This window comes from Chinchilla lanigera, unplaced genomic scaffold, assembly GCF_000276665.1.
Source record: "Chinchilla lanigera isolate Chin_1 unplaced genomic scaffold, ChiLan1.0 scaffold00017, whole genome shotgun sequence".
In the NCBI taxonomy this organism is placed as follows: domain Eukaryota; kingdom Metazoa; phylum Chordata; class Mammalia; order Rodentia; family Chinchillidae; genus Chinchilla; species Chinchilla lanigera.
In genome coordinates this window covers 15527255-15551680 of record NW_004955418.1, presented here as the reverse complement: position 1 = coordinate 15551680, position 24426 = coordinate 15527255, and the positions used below count along the sequence as shown (strand labels likewise).

Genomic DNA, 24426 nt, shown 5'->3' with positions numbered 1-24426 from the left:
TTTAAAACTATAGTTACGTTATTTTTTATACAAACAACCAGCCAAGCTGATGCAATTTAGACTGAGCAATGACTTTCCTGGTAACCCTCATTTAATTAATTTTCTCCATGCTTTGCATTAAAAAAGAGACAGGATGCATGTGTTCAGTAGTCATTTCCATGTCCCAAGATTCCACTAAACCTGCACACCAACTACAGTGCTTTCTATAGCAAATATGGAAAAGCATCAATAAAAGTGACTTTTCTCCATTTTAAACAAAAGACCTACTAGAATCATCCAGACATGTGTTTTAAAGACTACAGAAAAAAGGTCTTCAGATCCAAAATGTATAAAACCAGTGTAGATTCACCTTTGGCCAAGGCCTGTCAGTGGTAGTCTACAAGAAGCAGCTTTTGAAAAAAGTAGTGTGGTGGGAAATGCTGTAGACTGTCCCTACACCTGAACTCCGCATTGAAGATGTCATCCTCTCCGGGGTCAGGGACAGGTCAATGATATTTTGGTGGTGTTACTTCAACAGCACATGGGCTCCAAGGATTCTCCCAAGCTGTGACTTTGCAGTGGTAAAACCAAATAAACTGACTGTGAGAGGTGAGAATTCTTGCCCAAATCCTCTCGGCTGTTACATCTGTCATTCAGGTGGTTGGGAACATTTTACTTTTGAAACATGTAGTTGGAGTCCCAGCAAGTGACTTGCAGAGTTTGTGCGTATGGCCTGCCAGCTCTGGTCAGTGTCACCAACACCTTGGTTTCACCTTGACAGCAAGCCCTCAGCAAAAAAATGCTACAAGCCAGGCCCTGCTGCTTTCAAGACCTTGACGGCCCTGGCCAAAGCATGAACATTTGCATGTGTTCCAATTTATCTAATTATGGCTATATTAGCATTTTCCCCCTTCCAGATGGTGATGTGAAAAAGGGCAACCGTTGAAACTCAGTCACCCAAATTAATATTGTGTCTCTCTGTAGGTCAGCCTGGCGGCAAATACGTTAGGAACAATTTAGAGCTCTGTGTGTGCTGGGAACGGGGTCTTTGCTAGGTATGGGGGAGGGGACCAGTCTGGGAGTCCAATTTTCAGAGAAAACTCACCAGTTCCTGTCAACTGAAAGAAACGTTTCAGGCACATGGTGGGTCAGAATGTTATTTTTATAATATAAACCACCTGGCCTCCTCCTCTTTTACCTCTGCTGCAAACGCTGTTCTACGCACATACCTAGACCAAAGTCCCTGGTAACTATTACAAACACACGTTGTGCTATGTTCCTGGAGGCTCTTTCTTTTTTCTTTCTTTTTTTTTCTTTTAATTCTTTTTCCTTTTCCAAGTTAAGGTGAAGACAAGATGAATTGATCAGGGCTCAAGATTTTGGTTTATTTTTATAGTAGCTTTGATGTAAAAGGATTCCATGAGAGGGATGGGAGGGGGTTAGGGAGACCAGGAGTCAGACTTTGTTTTCTTCTCAGCAACTTAGTGAGAAGGTGAGTTAGTACATAAACTCTGGAAAGGGCTGGGGGACTCCTGTGGAGATAGTCCAAAGTCTTTATTTTTATCTCAGAGACTTCTCTGAACTTTCCTTTCACTACTCTGTACTGTTCTCTTAGGAGGTCAGGCATCTCCGTTCACTTTGGTTAATAAGAAAAGAAACAGATTAAAGTAAAGGAAGGGGGCTGGAGAATAAATAAAGTCTCATTAAAACAATATGCACTTCCAATTTCACAGGCAAGTCATTAAAGTCTGATAATTAGCCGACATGACTTTCAAATGGGATGGGGTTATAACGAACTTTCCTATCTTTGGGTCTCATTAGTTATAAACAGGGTGCTTTCCTGTGGAGATTGCCACCAGGAAATACCTCCTTGAGAAGTTGTTACATTTCATAGCGTGCACTACATCTGCGTCTACGCATACAAAGGGCAGAGAAGAGGTCATGGATGATTTCAAACAGAAATACTTAACATTAAACCTGCATTAGTGTTGGGCAACAGTCTCAGTTTTATGGTGGGAACTAAGTCTTTATTTGAGATATGGAATGTTAAGGCTGGGGCCTTATTTATCAGCAAAGACAGCATTATAATTCCACTAAGTCAAACATATGAATCGATCAAATTTTCTCTTAGTCGTTCACTTCTGGGAAACACTTAATTTTATAAACTGAGTTTATTGTGATTTAGATACACCTTTAATTCTCTGGGCTCTAAGAAGACTCGTGCAGTGCATAAAAGTGAAATGTGCTGACTGCCTTCAGTAATGTAAAACAAAGTTAAACACCTCTATCTTCTTTTTGGTGGTAAGACCCTTGGAAAGATACTTTTTCTAGGTATTTTCACAGGCGATGACTTTAGTTTGGAAACCACAGTGCTGTGATAATCAAAGCCAGGAAATGAATTCAGTGCCCTTTCAGAGATGAGGCTCTGCAAGGAGTTCATCTGCTGAGTGTTCGCTCTCACTCTCGTGTGTGGCCCGGTTACACAACACCAAACATTGCTCATAAATGGGGAAGAACTCAATCAACTGTTTGCCTGTGCAAGGACTGAATGTCTCAACTTCGTGTGGTGCCTGGCACTTCACAGTTAACCTCAGAGTTGCACCCCTGTGTCTACACCTATACTTATTTCTGTGAATCAATTCTAATGGTCGCAAAACAGGGAAGTGAGAAAGATATGATATTCACACTTCAAATGAATCAAGCTCTCTTATCAGTGTGTTAGCCCGAAGGCCCATTTTCTAATTTAATCACATTTCATGCACATAGAAAATTTCAGGATGCCGTACTATATCCAAGCGAATTTTTGCTTTTTTTTTTATAACTCAAAATGAGAGTGTAATTCATTAATTCATTTCAGCAGGTACTATATGGAAGACTCCATCACTGGCTTGAAAACACAACTTGAATCACAAACCTTTTAAATCAAAACATAAAATAAGATAAAATACTCAAATGGCCTTTGGGATTTGGAAACAAAAACAGCTGCTGAAACAATGAGTGGCTTTCCTTCTGAGTTCATAAAGAGGGGAGCCAGACGATGATCTGATGGCCCTTGCATTTCTCTTATTGTCAAACATGGAAATTATTGCAAGTTTTCATGGTCATGATATGTGGCCAGGGAAGGATTAACTGCCTAGACACAGTGGCATAAAGACAGCGTGTTCAAAATGCATGAATTTCCACTTAATGCCTGTAATATTAGAAGATGGTTTATATAGAGAAGATGCAAATAAGTACTAATGTGTTTCAGTATAACTTCCTGGAAAATATTTTTATGTCAGTAGATTAGTTTATTTATTGTTTAGAAATTCAAAAATAAAATCATATTTTCACGTCTTGTTTCCTGCACTGGAGTAATATATGAAGGCTTGGTCTAAAGGCAGAGTTAAAGGTGTCTCTCTCTCTCTCTCTCTCTCTGTCTCTTTCTCTCTCTCTTTTGGTGGGTTGTAATGTCAAGTTAACTGAAAACTCTTTAGTTAGTCTGCATGGACACAAGCTTCCTATTGACTTCAGTGGGAGGTATTTTTTGCACAAAACAAGTGGTTTGTGACCACCAGTGCTTTTGACTGGACTGCTTTCCTTTGATTAATCAGAAAACTAAAGGTCAACCTGAATACCACTTTTCTAAGGAATGAATGAGCCTAATCTCTTGCAGCTTTTATAAAACTACCTGAAACCAGCGGGATTAGTCCCATAGTCCAGTCCCATATTCCACTTCAAGTATTTTCAATTATTTGGCACTACTGGAGGTGATGTCCACGGCTCAGTTAGAAGGCTACTGCTGGCATAATGGTTTCTCCATGTTTCAGCACATGGTCTTGGCATTAATAATCCATTGTGAAATGATTTGCAATGCACACGGGTGACATTTGATTATGTGAAAGGCATTGCAGGAATGAGCGTGTAGGCTCGTATAGGCCAACTGCTGGCAAAAACACAGTGAAATGTTATATGGTGAAAATAACATTTAGGAAGGTTTCTGAGCTGACAAAGAAAAGTGTAAGGATGTTGCTTTGTGAGAAATATTCTTTTTTCTCTCCTGGTTTTGCTTTCTCAAATCATATTTTGGAGGACCAAATAGGTTAAGAGGCCAGATTTGGCAGCCAACCACCCAAATACATTTTCAAAATATATTTGATTCAGGAAATTCTGGATCTTTTTAAGCAAAGATGTTAACAATCCTCCTGAGAACCTTAAAATATGATGATTTAAACATAAGGAAAAGGAGACCCTGAAGTGATCAGAGAAATCACCCAGAGCCGTCTCTGCTGAGAAGTTCGGTTTTTCATTTTGTTTTCTGTTTTTTTAAAGACCCCAAGGAGGATGTTGGAACTACTACTTTAGGGAAGTCCTATCATTTTGGGTCAAAATTTGTGAGACACTAGGGAAATTCATGATTCTCAGGGTAGTGAAAACAAAAACAAGAGCACTAGACATTCTTAGACTCATATTCTCTACATTTATTCATTGATCTGCCAAATGTCATATATTTTAATTAGATTAAATGAGAACATTTATTATATGTGAACAAATCTAATGCAGGTCTGGGTGTGAATCTGGCCAAAACTGGTTATTCATTGTTATAGGAACTGACTGGGGGAAGGTTAATATGCTCAAATTAAATCCAGAGAAAATTAGTTTTTTACATAAATTCTTTCAAGTTCATCCACTTTCAATATTTTGACCAAAAATACATTTCCTTTCTAGTCTACAACCTTGTAGAGTTAGGTGGAATGTCTTTGCTATGACTAAAAATTGCAGGCATTAACTTCATTTATTCTTGGGATTTTTTTATTCACTCATTTGTGAATTCATTGGACAAAATTTATTAGGCACTTATTATAGAAAAACACAGAGCTTGATGTCAGACCCTGTCCCTGAGGAGCTTGCATTTTATTACAAAGACAGAGCATACACATAAGTAACCTTAGCACAAGGTAGAAAGCATTAAGCTCTAGTGGAGAAATACATAACTGCTTTGGGAAATCAGAGCAGGCAAGGATTTCTAGCAGAGCCATTCAAAGAACGCTTGTTGAGAATATGACATGGTGTGGCATCCTGAAAGAGGGAGCATGAAGCAAAGGGGGTGGCCGCCATCATAAGTAGGTCACAGTGTGACCATGGGAATGGTTAGAAGAGGCCACGCACTGGCAATGGATAGTTAGGACAAAGTGTCAGACGAGAGCATTTCAGGAGATACAGTGGGAAAAAAAGTTGGGCCAGCTGTAGAGTTAATGCGTGAGGGGATCAATATCTTTGTGAGGCAGGGTTTGAACCTTAGTCATAAGGTAACAGGGTGCCATTAGCCTCTTCCAATACACAGTTTTTAAAACTTTTTCTCTTGAAGCAATTTTATAGTAAGAGTTAACAAAGATAATACAAAGTTTCTTGATATCCAGAAAGTAGCCTACATCATGCTTTTTTAATGTAATGATTTATATAGCATTCTTACGCTCCTGTGATTGTATCCCTTCTCTCACACTTGGTGAGACCTACGTCTTGGTTTTTCCTTAACCAGACATGCCAAAGTTTTGTCTTTTTATCTTTCCAAAGATAGTTTTTGGGTTTTGTCTGTCAAGTTTGCCAGGATTTGCTCCATTTCATCAGCTCTCCTAAAGTGTCCCTGAAGCTCCCTGTCTATTCAGTATGATTTCCAAAACAGAAGAATGTGTAAATGTAGATCCACCTTTTAAGCAGAATGCTTTCCGTAAATCCTGCGTAGCTATAGCTCTTGCCATGATCCTGCTGCCCATGGGGAGGGTCATTTCAATCTGAAAACTTGTGATTTTCTTTACTTGAAAGAAAGTAACTGCTTTTGTTATGTCCTTTCCTCTAGTGCTTTGGCTGTTCCTGGAACTCTTGTTAACACTGACTGTTATGATTTATCTACTCTCCTGTACTGTCTTCTTCAACCTCTTTGCCTTTCTGCTATAAATTCTAAAAAATTTACTTTATTTCTGTTTTTAACTTTACTGTGCCTTACCAGTTTCCATGCCATCTGTATGCACTTGTCAGTTTGTTTTTCTTTTATTTATTGTTTCTATTGTTCTAATTTGGCAAGCACATCTTAACTTTCTTGTGTCTTGCTTATTTTTTTCTGTTTTAGGGATCAATATCTTTGTGAAGTTTTTTGAGGATTCCTGCTGTAATATTCTCTTATGTTCTGATATCCTGTGTTATCTGAATTGCTTTGTTCATTTGCTTTCCTGCCTTGGCCTTATCTTATATGGCATTGGCTTTGCTCAAATGTTTGCTGATCTTTAGTTCACTGACATTTCATGTACAAGGAAGCCTATTGGTTTAGGTGGCCAATAAGACCTCTGTCCCTGGATGAGTAAGTGTGTTTCTCTGAATGAGACAGCTCATGGTGCTCTGATGACTGGGGATGTGTGTTGACTGGCAGACATCCCCTCGGAATCCTTAATAATGGACCCGCAGGCACATGTGCGTTAGAAAGCCTCCTCCTCAACTGCTGCCTTTCTTCCCTCTTCTTTCCCTCATCCTTGCCACTGGTGTCTGGGGTACATCAACCTCTATTATGAGATTCTCGTTGCAATTGTTCTCATTAGGCAACTCACTTCCATTCATGAGTGGTCAAAATCCACTGCTGACTACCACTCAGGCGCGAGGAAGATAGCACCTCACTGGCTCATTGGGTCAGCAGTGTTGAAAGCAGTTCTTTAATGAGCCCTAAAATTACCTCAGGACACCCTCCAGCTCTTTGCATTTGTTCATCTGGTCCTGTGGTTTGTCAAGCTCTTCTTTACTTTCAAAGAATGTTTCTACTGTATATGTTTAGACTGTGGTATTTTTGTGCCTAATGTTTTGATTTTGTGTTCATCTCCCATAATTGCCTCAACATTCAACTCTTCCAGTGGCACCCTTTCTTGTTGCCCAAAAGATTTACTTCTTTTCAAGTACATCTTTGACATTGTAAGGCATTTTAGCCTAGCAAAGAGGAAGAGGAATGTGCTAGGTCGGCTATTTTGATTTAGTCTTGAGACTCTACTGCTGCTGCTCTTTTACATTCCAAAAGAGACATTCATCTTGTTGATTCTGCCAGATCACTGCAGGCTCTTTGAGGACTGTTTGCCTAGTGGTCTCAGTCTTAGTTGTCCATCCCAGCTTTAATTATAACTTAGGTGTTGGAAAGCCACTGAGGACAGTTAGTCTAAAACATGCTTTCTCTTCAACTCCCCACCTGACGGGGGACTAGATAGCCCCCGTGTCTTCAGTGAAATTTACCACAAGAATAGGAGAGAGCCTGCCAACTCCTTACTGAAGGGCACTGTCCCCATTCTAACCACCGTGTTCTCTAATCTTCTGTCATTGGAAATGGAACCCATACTTTGCACTGGAATTGCCCTTCTGAAGGTTGTTAAAGACACTGCATTTATCACAGCTCCTGGGCGCAGCTCAGTGGATTCTGTACTATGGCTGATGCCTGCAGTCTGCATCCTTTGTCTCACGGGGTCACGTTTCCTGGCTTCCATACCATTCCCTCTTCTGGTTCTTTGTCCTTTTCTGGACAATCTCAGATTTTTTAGAGAAATATTTTTCTTTTTCTTTCCCCCCTGAAACCACTCCTAAGGTCATTTGTTTTTAGATCTTCTTCTGCATAGCAGACATTGGCAGTGGTACAGACAGCTCCTGCTCAGAAAGGTGGACACACAGTTTGCATCATTGCTTTAGTCTCGGGTCCCATGCTCTTAGCTGGTTGCACATCTCTGCCAGGGTCTTCCAGGTGCTGGACACTGGCTCCATCCCTTTCTTCCAGGTACTTCTCCTCCTCTTGTTTTTTGCTCAGTGACTAAATCCAACACTGTGGTGTCATGCTACCTCCCACGCCTCCTGATGTTCTTTCCTCTTTCCCACCGGACTTGGCTGGCTCTGCAGCTCACCTTCCTGCCACTCACTGCTCACTTCCTATCGGCCTCTCAGTCTTCAGCTTTATGTAGCTCTAAAGCATCTTCAGGTCAGAGTAACCTTTCTGAAAGACATCTGAATACAGCACTCACCTCTGGGGGTTCTGATTTTATATAGTGTGAAACCCACACTCCTGTGCAATGTGTGATGGTCCCTTAGGGTTTGATGTACATGCCTAACCATCCTTTCCTGAGGGATCTTGCCCCACAGACTGTCGCTCTCACAATTAGGAAAGTGCCTATGCTTTCTTCTTGCTCGTTGCTTTGCACACAGCTTTCCTCACACAGAGAATTCCACCTCTTCTTTCCCAACTAGCCAGGATACCCTCAGCCGAATGTCTCTGCTTGCATTTACATTTCCTAGGAATCCTTTGATTTCTCCTAGGCAGCATAGGTTAGTGAGTCTGTTTATTAAAGTATGCACTTTCCTTACTCTACAAAGGATTTGTCAAAATAGAAAACAGATACATCAGGTACCAGGATAAAACAGATGAGTCAGGCACTAAATTCAAAGGGAGAGTAAAGATAAAAATATAAACAATACCAGGTACTACGATAGTCTTAAAAATGATTGATATTCAATTCTCTAGACTTACACTGCATAGAGCTACACTGAAATTTACCTCTGGGCTTCTTAGTTGTCAAAGCTAAGAGATGAACTTGATTGTTTATGGGTTTCATAATGTCCTGAAACTATAAATAAAACATCTTTGCAAGGTACTGAAAATTGAGAGATAGTTTATTACATTAACGAGGTACTTATAAAGGGGACTGCTAAATCTAGAAGTTCCCTTCTTTGTGCTTTCACTGACCCTTGGATATCACTCTGTAATTACCATAAAGTTTTTTTGTACATTGATTTCCTCAGGGTATGCATGATATCCTCAGGCCGCTGCTTGGTATTTTCTTGTTACTCAATGAGAATTTGTTTCATACACTGGGAAAGCAGATATGGATGGTAATGCTAGCAAGTGTTTTTGTGTAAGTTGGTATACAGCTAGAAATGCATCATCATTTACACCCCATCAGAAACATTTAACCAACTGGAAGGTTCTTTATCATTATAAAAACAGTATGTGGAATACTTATGAGGTACCAGACATTGTGCTAATCACATTAGTACATATGTATTTCATAGGACTTCCAGCCAATCCTGTGGATAGTAGTTCTCAACTCCAAGGTGGGGAGAGAAGAGAAGTTAAGTTTCTCAAGGGTAGATGGTGACAGAAGAGAAGGTAGGCTCAGCACGCGCACTTGAATGAACCCTGTGGCACCCCTCGCTTTGCTGCTGGTTCATGCTTTGGTGTGTGGAGTAAACTGATTAGCATTTGATTTCCAAAGTAGAGATTCCTACTGATGGGAAGGCCCTGATAAAAGGGCTTTGAAACCGTTTTGCAGTATGGTAAGTTTTATTTAAAAAAAAAATAGAAGGAAAAGAGCAGCAGCTAGCTGGCAAATAAAACACTGTGCTATAAAGTTCATTTTCCAGAAAGAAATATCAGGGCACATCCTCATATAAAACACTTCCATTTTTAAAAATTGGAACATTTAACTGATTTTCTGGTATATGTGATTAAATATGACATAGCTTCATTCCCTAGATCCAAGAAAATTTGCCCCTTTAAGGATTTGTTCCATTTTAATCCAACTTACTTTCACTGATGAATTGACAGTTGCTTCTTACCTGAAAGTTGCCAAAGCAGCTCCCTCCTGGGAGCGTCACGTAACTCACAAAGGGAGGCCCAGAAGACGGCAGAGACTCGTAGACCACCACGCCTTCACTTGGGAAGGTGGCCTTCTGCTGCTGCTTGCTTTCCCAGAATTCCTGTAACATTGATACAACGTTCACTGAAAAAGACAAGAGACATCATGAACGATTAAGGATGGATGTACTCTGGCAAAAACAAAATTTTATCTGAAGCTGCATTCTGTAACTGGCAGTTTCAGTTTAAGCAGAGAATGTGTGTAGTGGGGCTGCTTCCAGCTATGAAAGAATATACTTTATTCAAATATATTTAAAGTAGGTTAAAATATATCACTTAAATGCACATGTATATATTTCTTAAGGAGTAACATCAAGAAGTAGTTTGGGCACTCTGACAGGATTGTATCATATCAAATTTGCTTTACAAATTGAAAAATCTCACTCTTCTGTGTTTGAGAACTTGCCTTAGCAGACTGCCTAGAACTGTAATTCTCTGGCTCTTTCTCCCATTGCTCTTGGGCTCTAAAATCTGCAAAATGAAGCCAAATTGTGAAGTAAAGACGTAAGCAAAGTAATTTTACTCTGGACTTCATGTTTATAAGATTTAAGAGGAGAAATTAAGGAAGACAAATCATTCATGTTCCCTCCATCCCACTCTAAAGGAGGATGACAGGCAACTGGGAAGTAAGCAGGAGGCTGGAAAAAGCCATGAGTGAAACTAATAACTCAGAGACTTTGTTAAGGACGAGGCCTGTTCAGTGACTTCAGAAAACAGCAATGGCTAGAGCCATGTGTTTTAGATTAAGTGACCTGTGATAGCCTGCAGAAGTTCCAGATCAAATTAGGTTGGTTTGTTTATCCTGTACTGCAAATTGAATTGTGGAAATTAACAAGGAAAATAGAATTGTAGAGTCAAAAGTGACCTTGTGGGTCATGTAGGCAAAGCTCTTCCTAGTGCTGGGACTCCTTTCCAGCCCTCCCGACCGCTGCCTGTCCGGCCTGTCCCTGCGCTTGTGCAAAGGCCTGAACCTGGCACCTCGGAGGCAGCTTGTTTCAACTTGGAATGGTTCTGTGGAAAGGTGAGCTGAGATCTGCTCTCCCATAAGGTCCACGCAGGGGCTTTGCTTCTTATTTCTGGGGCTTTGTATCAGTTTACCTCCTTACCCTCTTGAGAGCCCACCACATCTTTGAAAACAGCCTTGGACATCTGTTGCTTCGGCCCATCTGGCATTTGCCCACCTTCTTGTGTGGAGCGAGGTGAAGTTCCATGTAGTCTCCAGGAGTGAAACTGGGGATTTGGTCAAAGTCAAGTCATTTAGGGGCAATGAGACTAGGTCTTTCGTTGGAAATTCCTATTTATCACTAGGAGACTGTGGGGATTGCTGGTAAGCATGGCTCTGCCTGAGCAAGAAAGAAAGCAGCCTTGTGAAGAAAGTGCATAGCAAAGAGCAGAGCAGGGAGATGGAAAAAGACGAGTTCTGACGACACAGCGTTAGAGCTTTGCCCAGATCCAGATTTCTTGATTAACTCTGCGTTATGTGGAACAGCTTAGTCTGTTTTTCCCTTGAGCCATTTTGAACTGGCATCTCTTGTGTGGTGTGACAGTGCACTAACACAGATAACTCTCCGATCTCAGGGTAGTTTTTCGTCTTTCAAACTTTTTTTTGTGCAACACAGTGTCTATGCCTTTTGTCACTACTTTAAATATACTTTTGGATGTGCTTCAAGCTAGAGGATATTGGTATTTTCTGAGTTTTATATGGAGGCAAAAACATTACACAACCACTTTCTAATCTGTTTACCAGAGCACTGGGCCCCTGCACCCCCTTCCTAAGTCACCCGTCAGCTTCGTGATGAGCAGTTCAGTAAATTCTGGAGACACTCCCAAAATTAGGTGCCCGTGTCTATGAAAAACTGCAGTGTTTGGTGTTTAAGAAGTGTTTGGGGAAATAAACTGAAAATATAAGCCTGTCAGGAGTGATAATTGAATTAGTTAAAACATATCTTAAAGGTCAAGTTGAGAATTGATCACAGAGTTCTGACTTATTTAAAAATACTTGCAACAGTACTTATTTCTAGCAGTTGATGTAACTCCAAGTAGAATTAGAACTGTATTTTGTTTCTGTCCTCCTCCATCCAGTTCTGAGAAGACAAAAATTTATGAGCTGGTCAATTTGTATCTGTACTTGAAGTTAATTTTCAGAATTCACCAGAGATGTTCAGAAAATTGAAGCCTAAAACTAAAGCCAGCATTGCTCTGCTAGGCTATTTGAAGATGGTTCGTTATTGAGTGACATTTGGCTAAGAAATGGAGTAGGAAATTGAGGACTCACCGTTATCTAGGTAAAATGAACACTAGGGTTTTGGCACATAACAACTATTTGGAGTAAAGAGTTGGAAGGTACCTTCCCAGTAAGATTTCTGCATAAATAAAAGCAGCAGTTAAAAATTTTTCATTTTGTTACCTTGGAAGATTTCTTTGATGATCCTACAGATGTCATCACCCTTAAAGAGTGAAACATATATACATACAACACACAATCCGTCTTTCTATCTCTATCTCCTCTTGTTGACTGGACAAGCAGAAGAATGGAGTGCAGGAAGAAAAAGGCCAGCTTGCGGTTTGAAATTCCAAAGATCAGTAAGTATATCAGAGGATGCTCTAGGAAACACATGCTGCTTTATTTTTGTGAGGTAGCATAAGCAAAGTTTATGGACAATTGCAAAGCAAGTGTGAGAAGAGGGTCAAGTACTGTTGGAAAAAACCAGCTAAGTTTGAGGCTGAGCCTCATGATACAGTTTCAGTCTCCAGGTGCATGCAGTCAGTGAATCTGCCTTCTATGCTGCAGAATAAACTAGACCTACCAACTGTGTAAACTCCATCCCTACATCGAGGCATCCGTCTGCGCACCTGCCCAGCTCTACCTAATTTCCCACAGACTCAGATGATTTGTGCTGCTTCTCCTGGGCATTGTTCTCTTAGTCAAGCATTTGGCTTATTCTTAAATGCTTCCTCTTAATTTTTCCTTCTCAGTAGCCATAAGTATGCTTCAGATTATGAATGAATGAATTAATAAATGAATTAATCAATCAATTAAATGAGACACTCAGTCTTGGAACTATTTCTGGCTTATTAAAACTTTTAAAGGTTATTAAAACTTTCCCATTATAGCCAGCCTGCTAGAATGAATATTCTACAACTATTTTTGCTTCCTTAAATCCCGCTGGTATTTAACCCACTGAAGGAAGAAGCAATCTGGATTCTTCCTTCTACATTATCTCGCCAAAAGTACTTTAACAAATAACACCAGTTCCTAATTTTCAGACCTTATTCACTGCGTTTGATACAGTTATCAATTTTTTCTAGAAACCCTCATCCAAGCTTTTTGGGCACTATTTCTCCTTAATTATAGCTCTCTCTTTCTAAATATTTCTCCTATTTTCTTCCATGTGTTTTTCTTCTGCTGTTCATTCCCTTCTGTAAGTTCCCAGGAGAATCTTATCTTATTTTCTCTTGCTTCTTTCTCTACTACTGTCCTTGAAATTTCTGCGATACTACATACCATAATGTACAACGACAGTTCCCAAACCCTTCTCCCATCTGTAGCCCCAACTTTGCTATTAGAGACTTCCATTTGTACAGTGTTGTACAAATTCAAGTCATTTTATTTTCCGTAAGTTCATTGCTGCCTTCTAAATTATTTTCCTTCCTATTGTATTCCTTGGACACTGATATTATCATCTACATAGTCACCTAAATCAGAAACATAAAAGGAAATTTACATTTCGTTTCTCCTTTCCATATCTCATAAATGCCCAGATCTTGTCAGCTCCGTATCCTTGATGTCTCCGCAGCTAGGACTTCTTCTCAGTCCATCCTGCCTTTGCTGCATTGGCTCACACTCATACATCACCGCAAATAAATCCTCTCTTCGTTCCTTCATTATCTGTAGGGTAAACAACTCCTTAGAAAGGTGTAGCAGGCCCTGTGCCTTGGTACACTCTTTCATTCTTACATTGCTTTCCCCAGGTTCCCCCTCCAGGCTTCTCATCCCCTGTGTGTCTTACAGTACTGGCCCATACTTCTTTTCACCCTCTTGGAATGTCCTCCTTTCTAGTCTATTGTCTTCTTGAGTGGCACCTCCTCATTTTTTCAAGATTCATCTCTATCATGAACGTATCAGTAATGGAAACAAAAACAAGATCATTTCTAAGCTTTTGCTATCTCAAGTGCTGTCAGTCCCCTGAGCATCATCCTGGACATCATTTGGTGACTTGTTAGAAATGCAGGACCTCAGGCCTTACCCCAGGCACACTGCACCAGCTCTTCATTTTAAAACTGATTCACAGTCATAGAATAATGTGTGACTGTAGGCACGTTAAAGTGTGAGAAATCCTGCTGTAGGAAGAAATGGCTAAACCCACCTCCGTGATCATGTACTTACGTGCCAGCTACTATGTATTTCTCATTTATACCTTACAACACCTCACTGAAATACATATTATCACCTACAACTTAAAAATGATAAATAAAAGAGGCTCAAGGTACAATTACATGGCTACAAAGCCTAACCCTAACCTGGTTATGAGTGTTTAGTCTATGTTCTTGCTCATCCCAAGATACTCTCTAATATAATGGAACTGAAGTCATTTTCATGCCTACCTCTCTCTGCTAGTGCCGTGATGTGGTTCTAGCACAGAGATGTCTTACTGAATGAGCATTCTCTGTTCATGTGGATTGGCCTCCTTACAACAACCAGCAGCACTCAGCTCTAGCTTAAAAGAATGGTATAAATATCCTCAACTGTGTGAGTAAGAGGGGCTGGAACCAGGTCTCCTGTTCCAGTCTCTTCTTTCAAGAAAAGCTGATGAAGAAGGGACCTCAAGAGGAGTAAGAGGAAATTACTACGGACTGTGGAGGGGCTAGAGGAGGCTTTGCAGGCAGAAGGTATAAGAAAAAGGTAAGGTCAGGTCTCTTGGCCTGATTGTGCTTTCTATCTTGGGTCTGGAAGCTGGAGTGGAGAACACATCATTTGTAGCTGTGCTTTATTTCTCTCAAAGTTTAATAACTGCCCTTTTGAAGTTTCTACCCTGTCAATGAACACTTAAGGAAAAAGGCTTCATCCACAACCAGGACAAAATAAATGTGTCACCAGGTAAATGTGGACACCAGACATGCGGGTGGGAGTGATCCTTAGCTGGAGGCCTAGAGGAAGCACACAGGACAAAATTTGGCTGAAGCTGGCATCAAGACAAATCAAATAGCACTTTTGGTGCAGCATTGAACACAGTTCATCTTTTGGTTTTGCTTTTGTCATGGAAACTGATGTTTGATAAAAATTTCTATAAAGAAATAGAACATCAAATGGCTGAAGCTGGGGTTACACTCAAATTTCTTTTTTCCAGTACCGGGAATCGAACTCATGACCTCATGCTTGCCAGGCAGGCACTGTGTCCCTGAGCTAAATCCCCAGCCCCATGCTCAAATTTCTTAATCCATTCCCCTGCCTAGAATTGCTTTCAGGGTCACAATGATAGACAGACCCAGTCAGCATTTCAGAATATCTTGAGTATCAACAAGCAGACAAATTGCTGTGTAGTTTGTAGACATTTGCAAGGCTACTTCCTTCAGCGTGCTTTGAAATTTGAACATGACTGAACTCTCAGAGTAGTAATTAAATCTCCCAACGTGTCTCCTATAAGTGAGGTTTACATTTCTCCCCTCCTCTACTTTCCTTTTTTATAACAAAGACTTTCTCAGCTATGATAGTGACATCCACAATGAACCCCCACCTTGGCTATCGTGCCTCGGACCCTCTCCTGCAGAAATCCTCCATCGGTTTCATTTGGGACATTCTCTACTGGTCATCAAATGCCTGGTGCTTCTTATCTGCCTCAGTTGAAATTCTCTCTCCTATCTTAAGTGTTATTTCTGCCTCTCCCTCTCCTTCCATCCTGTTCACTTCCACACTGCAGAGGAAACACCACCTCCTCCGTCATGCCTCACCCACCACTTCCAGCCAACAGGCATCTCCTTTTCTGAGCTCCGATTCCATTAGCCGCCCTGTGTCTTAGCACTTAATCTCCTATAAACCATGCTAATAAAATGGATATGGTGCTCCTGGCTAAATTTATCAAGTCAGACTTGGCTGGACTTCCTTCTGGCCAGAGGAATGAAACAACTTGTGGTAACAATTCATCTCATAGAGTACAGTTTTCTGTGACTTAACTCACAGCAGACTGTGGGATTCTAAAGGGCAGAAACTCTAGTTCATTCTTCTCTGCAGTCTCTGTGGTATCCAGCACAGGGTTATTCACCTAGAAGCAGTCCTTAAATTTATTTGTAATCTAAGCACACTGTAGTCCAAACATTGTAGTGCAATTGAATGAATGTGTAAGTCGGTGAAGTTCACTAAGATGCATGTATAGGTAAGGATTTTCTTCTGTAACTGGAATTTTTATGTATGAACTTCCATGGTGTTCATGCAGGTTAAGTGTGATGGTGGCAACCATGCCCCAACTGGAGGTGGCAGAGGGTACAAAAAGGTGAAGTCTTGTCAGAATAGACACGTGATTGCTGGCTTCTTGTTTGCTTGGATTGCACCTTTATAATAATTATGGCTTAGGAAAACCCTAAACGGGAATGATAGTACTTCTGTCTTGGAAGCCAACTCTGATTTATGTGAACTTCCTGGGGTGCTCTGTTGAAAAGGATTTAAAAATAGTTTCTGGGCTCAGTAGAACAGAGCACCATAATTAACCAGCAGTGTGGCACAGACAGTCTATGTGTCAGCTCTGACCTTGATAATACGAAGAAATAAAGAAGTTCATGACAGGTCTCTCTGCCCACAGAGATTTACAATCCAGCTGGAAAAATAATGTATTCATCATATAATTAGTGAAAATATTAGAGTGCTAAATTGTAGAACAGAGATGAGGTTAAAGAAATATTTAAAGTTTAACGATTTGTGGCAAAGTAATCGCATAAATGCAAGAGGAACGTAGATGAACGTGGGCTGATTGTAAGGAAAAACTAGATAGGAGGTGAACCCAAGCTGAGCTCTTCCCAGAGGAAGGAGGTTTAGACAGGTTTGGGGGAATGAGAGAAAGTGTGCTCCCCAGGGAGTGAGGGTGGCATTAAACAGGAGTAAGAGAAATAATTATGCCCTCACTGAAGAACTGTGTAAGGAGTGAAGAAATTCAGAAGACAACTCCCCGAAACACGACACATTGCCGTGCTGATTACTTTGATTGATATAACTGGGGGATGTAGGCAGAGCTCTGAGCTCTTGGAGCTCCCTTTGTCTGCCTAAAGATGGGGCCTCCAAAAGCAGCTCATCCCTCCTCTCCCAGGAATCTATCACAGGAGAAAAGATCACAGGAGAGAAGATTGAAGGTTGATAAGATGTCCATACGAACTATTCTTTTAGGACTGCTCTGAGACAACTGTTACTACCAGAGAGACTTTTATCTGCAAAAATCAGCCTTGATCCACTGTACATTTCCTCCCTACCTCTCCCATAACTCATGGCTCCACCACCCTTAGAATCCCCAAACCACTATTTCTTTCCATAACTCAAGATGCTATATTAACTTGACAATCCTTCGAGTCCCACATTTTGTGAGAACCCTTTATATATGTATATCATTAAATACATTTTCCCCCTGCTAACCTGTCTCCTGTCAACTTAGTGTGTAGCCCATACATGGAACCCTTTCCACCATGCAAAAGGTGGTAAAGAAGCTATGTTTCAGGAGAGACAAGAAAGGGTGCCGCTAGGAAGGGGGTCAGATTTGACAAGGGATGGTGTAAGAGGACTTAGCTTCTTTAGTGATTATAAATAACTCTATTGGCCTGATGTCCCAGGTTTACCCCAAGTGGAAGACAAAGTCAGAAACCCAGAGTCCTTTGCCCTTTGCCCTTGCCTGGGGTGCTGTGCAGGTTGTGGTTGGTAGCTTCACCTATAAAGTGGTAGAGCCCCAGGATGGGCCCAGACACTTACAGAGAGTGTGCAGTTACTCTTGTGCATCTGGAGGCTCAAGGTAGACCAGAGGAGCATGGGTACAGAAATCCACGAGAAGTGGGTAGAAGATGAAGCAAGCAAGAGTCCCTTTTTACAGTCTGGTAAAAGCCTGAAGCCTGTTCCAAGAAAGACATTGATAACTGGATACTCAAAGATTTTATCCTAAGAAAAATATATATTTTATATTTGTAGAAGTTGAACATGATGGAGATACCCATATGGACACACAATCTGTGCTTCCATATAGAAGCATGTGAGACCTTGAGAATTTAAGTGTCCAGTAGATTATAGCATATGCTGTAGAAGAGACCTTAAATGTAGGCTCTAGTTCACACACAATCAAAAGACTACATCTCATCTCTCCATTTTTTAATTAACAGACAAGCACTTTACTGAATAGTCTGACTCCTTTTCTCTGGAGTAAGGCTGCCTGGGTTTGACTCCCACCTATGCAGACACCTGGCAGCTCTGTGCTTCAGTTCCTCCTCTGTGGACAGCACTACTCACCTCCCAGGGTTGTTGTAAATCTTAAAATGGAAAATATTCACAACGAGGCTCACACATGGTAAGTACTAGAGTGTTAACTATTACTTGTGACTAGATACAGCAATCAAAAGCGTGATTGTATATTTGCATATTGCATCTTTGAAAGCAAGTATTCCTGGATTGGAAACTGTACCACTAGGTACTCTAAAAATAGCCTACAAGTCTGAAAATTCTCTAATTGAACACATCATGCTATTTCTTTTCAAGATGTAGGAAGAGTTCAACGATGGAAACAGAAAGGTCTTTTCATAACATTCTCCGTTAAAGTCAAAGTTCCATAGTAGCCAACAAATAAATGAAATGCTACATGTTACAAGATCTGAAAACATGGATTTTATCCCAATTTTTTACTTTATGTTTTTGATACAGGGTTGCCAGGCTAGTCCCGAACTTACAATTTTTCTGCCTCAGCCTCTCAGTAGCCAATTTTTCACTTTCTATTGGGTGGTAAAGGCAGTGGTCCTGCTCTACTACAACTGCAGAGAGGAATTAACTTTCATTTTAAATTAATGTTCAATAATTGGATTTGCCCCATGAAAATAGAAACAGTGTATTTTGCTGCCCATTTTAGTTACCTAAATCTTACCTAAACTCTACATAGAAGATTAATCATTTGTCTGTAAAAAGAAGATGTTAAAAACCTGTCATACATCCATCGGGAAAGAACCAGTTTCTTTAGGCCTTACATAAGGAGTAATTATAGGTAGCCGAGTAAAATATCCCTTGCCAAAACCAATTAAAGACAAATTGGAAAGGCTGCCATTTAAGGATAAATCATTAAGAAATTTTCAAGATGATTAGCATATTTTCAAATTGCTTCTCTGCCTCTGAACAGATGGATTTATGCTATGTAATATTTTAATATGACCTTTAATTAAATTACCCTTAGCAGGTGTTATTTTAAAATAAAGTTAATTAGTATTTTTATTCTAGCAGTTCAGTCATGTGGAACTTATGCTTACCAATTTCATTTCTTCATTTTGTTGAGGAAAAATAGGAAAGGAACCCCCAGACAATTTAAGGGAAAGACTCAAGACTGGATATTGATTTTTTTTTTCACTTAGGCAAACTGGGTTGAAAACTCAAGTGCCTGGAGCTTGTGCTGGGCCTGGCAGAACAGAGGACACTGACCAGCCAAGCGCCCTCTTGTGTTACTATCCTCAAGCTTTGCTTTCATCAGGTGAATGGAATCTCATGGACACAGCTTGTGTGTCTGGGAGGACTTGCAGGAAACCTAAGCTCCTTTTTCTTTCGTGTGGTCGTTCTTTGAAGGTAACCCACAGACACACAGTGGGACACAGGCCACTTGGAGTCCTGCTTTGTTCCCAGGAGAGAGCATCTCCTTTGGTTGTGCTCTCTTGTTGTGTTAGCTCCTTCAGCAGCTGGAAAGCGAGTTATTTTTTCTTTTGTGTGCCTTTTTTTCTTCTTTCACCTCTGCCCCCTACCTTACATATTTTTCTGTGGGAATTATGAGCCTTTGGATTGTTTTACAAAAGCAACCTCTCAGGAGGTTCTACAAAATATGTAAAAGAGAATATTCATCCTTCTTGGTTTAATTTCCACCTTCAGAATTTGAAATTACTGAACTAGAAATCACTTGTGGAGGAAATTTAAAGAACACCTATTTTCTGTATATTTGCAAGCACAGTGGGGAGAGGAGGAAGATTACAAAGCAGCAAGAAAAAAATCATAGAGACAAATAAAAATAAAACATCATTAAGTACACTATACTTAAACAGCAGCAGCAGCATGCCTGAGTTCATGTGTGGTTTATGTGTGCACCATGGGTCAGATGATGTCATCCAGTCTCAAAAGCGGCATAAAATAAAAACCTGATGTAACCTATTTAATCAATCAGGAAGTATGTATCTTTCCCATGTTCCACTGAGCACTGATATTGCACTGTATTTACAAGAGAGTTTGCAGGACTATGGATAGTACATAACCAACCAAAGATTAGTCCACTGGTTGCTTGGGTCGATCAGATGTGCTTTGTTCAAATGGCCAAATCTGGACAAATGTGGCTGTAGGTATATAGTGTATCTTCTCTCTCTGGAAGTGGTCATCTTAGGAATTCTCTTCAATACTAGCTGTAACTATCTGCGGAGGTGTATGTAAGAGAAACAGACTTCAGCTGTAAAGAGCATGGTGTGTGACCCTTGGTGACCCCACAGTTGGAGGTAGGGCCTGAGGATGAATGGAATGATGGGTGAGTCGGGGAACTGTGCCGATTTGGTGTGCAGAGTGATTCTGCACCGCTGTATTATGGCCCACTGGAGGTGGTTCTCTGGCTGAGTTGCCTGAGGTGACCGAGTTTATTATCTTCAGAGCTCCTCTTCCTCCATGCTCCTTCCTGTCTATTTGGCTGTCATCTTGTTCCTGTATGCAATTAGCCTGTGATAATGGTGGCAGTGGATGAACGGGCTTAGAAAAGTTCTGGCAAAGTTTATTTCATCATAAAGGGAAACACCTGATAACGGGAAAAATTATCCCTACTTTTTGTGAGGGAAAAAAAATCAGCCAATCAGTAACCAAAAAACATCTGCTTTGCACCTGCCTAATGCCTGACCCTGTGGGAAGCACCATGGGGTTACAAAAAGTGGACGGTCCAACGCTGCCAGGGACATGCAACGTAGGTGTGGACAAAAGCACCCCCAGTGAAGTGATAACAGGCAGTGCAGAGCCACATGAGGGAAATGTAAACAGTCCAGGCCCCAAGTGCCAAAGGAGTGGTGACTAAGTGATGGGTTCCCACAGCTGCTTAATGAGATGAGATCAGAATAAGGATCAACTGATTATCATCGCATGGGGGGAGAAAAAGCAAAACCATAACTCACAACATTCCATGGACACCAGAAAGAAAATACGGAGAACTACAGAGAGGGTAATGACTGTCTATTTTATTAATGTCAAACTTTCAATAAGAATCTTTCCCCCCTTTTCTTTTCAAATAGAATTGTTTTAACTACCTCTATTGACTAAACTCATAGAGGCATTTAAACATGGAGGAAAAGAAATAATGGGGTTAAAACTTCAATATGAAATCCATTAAAATAAGAAGATTCTTTTATGAAAGGCTTCTAAAGTTGTCTTACATTTCTTAAATCAATCTGTAGCACATAATCAGTAAAACCGTATCATTTAAACAGAAAGATCATAACTTAGAAACTCACCCTTAGGCAGCTGTATCCTATTATGGGCTGTAACTTAACACATGAGTTTCAGAAGTTGTTAAAATTGAGTTCAGGCTAACAAATCTTAACTGTTAAGAAAAAACAAAACCTCTAGTGAGATGAGACAGCAGTCCACGAAGAGGTCCCAGATTGATCTCACAGGATGGATGTCTATCATATTTAATTTTGGCCCCGTTAAATCTTATTTGTATATGAGCAGCTAATACATTAGGACAGATTTTGTCCTTAAGTGATGAAGGATCCACATATATATATTTTTTTCCACTTTGAAAAATTTTCCTCTGGGGCTGAGACACTCAGTATTTAAACTCTGTCAAATGAATATTTACTGGTAAAAGAAAAGAATAGCCCTTTTGGCCCTGATAACTGCACCGATACCTACATTTTTCTCTTAGTAGAAATTTCAATAAAAATAGCTGTATGTTGTATTAAATAAGCTAGTGTCATAGGCTTGCATAAAGCACATCCCCAGTTTAAAGCTGAAGTTACAGGGCTTAAGCTATTGTAATTAAGATGCACGCAGTCTAAAACGAGGTAGCAAATTGGAGTTTGCTTTCTGTTTCTAGATTGTCCTCTTTGAGGCGCAATTTACATGGTGAGACACAGTGTAGTACATGTAGGGATTTTACTGCACAAGGTTTTCATTCCTTTCTTCCTACCCCATTCCTCTGTGAAATGTGAAAACTATAAATGTATCATCAAATTTATAGATTTCAAGTAACTTACAGTAAAAACCATGGGATGGAAAACATGCTTGACTCAAGGATTTTTGCTCTCACGCAGCATGTAGCCAGATTCATGATTACTAAGATGTTTTTAATCGTCCTGTTATTTGGTTCAATGTTTCCAAAGGGTAAAAATGTCCTCTTTGAAGTAAAGCATTCACCTATCTGATATAAGTAAAATCTTTCATGCAAAATAATATTTTCCCAAATGAAAGGGTTAATGTACCTCAAATATGTGAGAAATTTACCTCCAGTTGAGCAACATTAGTGAAGGTTTAATCTTATCTTTTTATTACAAAATTTGGGAAAAATATTAGTGTAAGCTAACATGGAAGTTTTAAAGTCAGTGTGAGAAACTAACTTGTTTTTGTAGCTGCACTGACAATTAAGAACTTTTTTTTGTTTGTTTGTTTTCTCCAGTACCGGGAATTGAACTCACAACCTTGCACTTGCCAGGCAGGCGCTGTGCCTCTGAGCTAAATCCCCAGCCCCAAAGACAGATTTTTTTTTTTTTTTTGGTACCAGGAATCGAACTCATGACCTCACACTTGCCAGGCAGGCACTTATGCCACTGAGCAATTCCCCTGGCCAATTAAGAAATTTTAAACAATCTTATTTAGAAAGTGTGTCCTGATTTTGGTCTCCAGTCAGTGAAAGTGTTTTCTCTGCATATGCAAATTTGATAATCACAAATTTCACATCTTATCTCAGTTGGCAAATGGTTTTTTAATGAAAAAAAAGTTGCATTTTTCCCTAACCTAGGTATCAGGAAGTGTACATTCAACAGGCGCCAATGTAAACTTTTCCCCGACACACCATAAGGACATAACTTCTAGAACTAATCTAAGACCAAGGCTAGTTAGCTTCAGCGGTTCCTGATTGCCTGCATGTTAGAGAGACCTGATCTCCCTCCTCTGCCTGGCTCTAACTTTCTGGGTGCATGCTTACTGGATTGCCTTTCAATAAGTTGTTCCCTCTCCTCAAAAAACTGCTTCTCCTGTCCGCTTCCCATCACACTTCTGCTTGGATGTGACTACTTAACAGGCTCCCTGTAGATTCCCCAAAGGCAATGTCTAGGAAGGACTTGGAAGACAATTTGTATCCTGCCTTCATCCTTTACTAGCTGTTCAACCTCGGCATATCACCTTAGCTTCCATGTGCTTCTGTTTCCTTACCTATAAATAACAGTAGTACCTACATCACAGGCTTGCTGTACATGTGCTAGCACAGTGCCTGCCACATGAGAAGGCCTTGATGTCCTAGTGTTACTGTGAAATAGGAGGACGAGTTTAAAGATGGCAGGTAAGCTTATGATGCTCTTGTAATTTGAAAAGCTAACATGTACATGGGGATCTGAAAGCCCAGCCATTTTGAAATCATGTTTTCTTTTGAGAAAGCATATGTGAAACTGTCAAGCAGTGGCATACAAGTAGCAGGTTCACATAGCACTTCAAAAGGGTGGAGGGGGGTGTTTTTGTGACAACTCATCTTTGGTTGTGATGGATGAAAACTAAATGAAAAGAAATTGAACATTGCACAAGGCTAAGAATAGCAGGCAGCAAGGAGATATGCCAAAATTTCTCTGCATAGAGGTTCTGTCTGATGCTGTGGAACTATCCGGTGCTACTTGTTACAAAGCACAGACATTTATGTAGCGGGCAATAGCCCAATGTCAGCTAGATAATCAAACTTCAACTGAGAACCCACCTTCTTTAAAATCTCTTTTCATTATTTTTCATTTGAAATGTGAAATAGAGGCTTAAAGAAAAAAAAAGTGGGGGCTGGAGATTTAGCTCAGTGGCACAGCGCCTGCCTGGCAAGCAGAAGGTCAGGAGTTCAATTCCTGGTACTGGAAAAAAAACAAAAAAAAAAAAGAAAAAAAAGAAAAAAAGTGTTATGGAATTCATTTCCACTCAGGAAAGAAAATTTAAAAAACAAATCACAGCTATTATCAGGTGAATACCTTGTCTAAAATAGAATGATAGATTTAACATTGCAGAACTGTAGAGTGCCATTTAAAGGGCTGCCCCAGCTGACAAAAGCATTTCAAATTTATTTCTTTAAATAAATGTAACATTCCTATGTCCATCTATCTCAGACCAGAAAACTCTCTAGGGACTTTTCCTGATCAACAAAAAGAGAAAATTCAGTTATTATTGCTTGCTTTCAAGCAGATTAAAAGCCAATTGAGGGTACCAAAGAAATCAAATGACTGTTTAAGGTCCCTGTATTGTGTGCATCCAAATAATAAACACTGCTTTTGCATTCACAGAAGAGAAATTTAACAAAAGCCTGAAAGTATTCCTCCTCCTCCCCCTCCCCCTCCCC

General features: G+C 40.2%; 1 protein-coding gene across 2 annotated transcripts in view; it reads right to left on the bottom strand.

Annotated features, from left to right (window-relative positions):
• Window positions 1–24426, bottom strand: part of Lix1 (limb and CNS expressed 1) — a 65474-nt gene that overhangs the window by 23379 nt on the left and 17669 nt on the right. For both annotated transcript variants that reach the window (XM_013513047.1, XM_005382220.2), the window contains exon 2: window positions 9589–9752. In XM_013513047.1, coding sequence (XP_013368501.1) covers window positions 9589–9752 — 164 coding nt within the window. The remainder of the gene's footprint in view (window positions 1–9588; window positions 9753–24426) is intronic.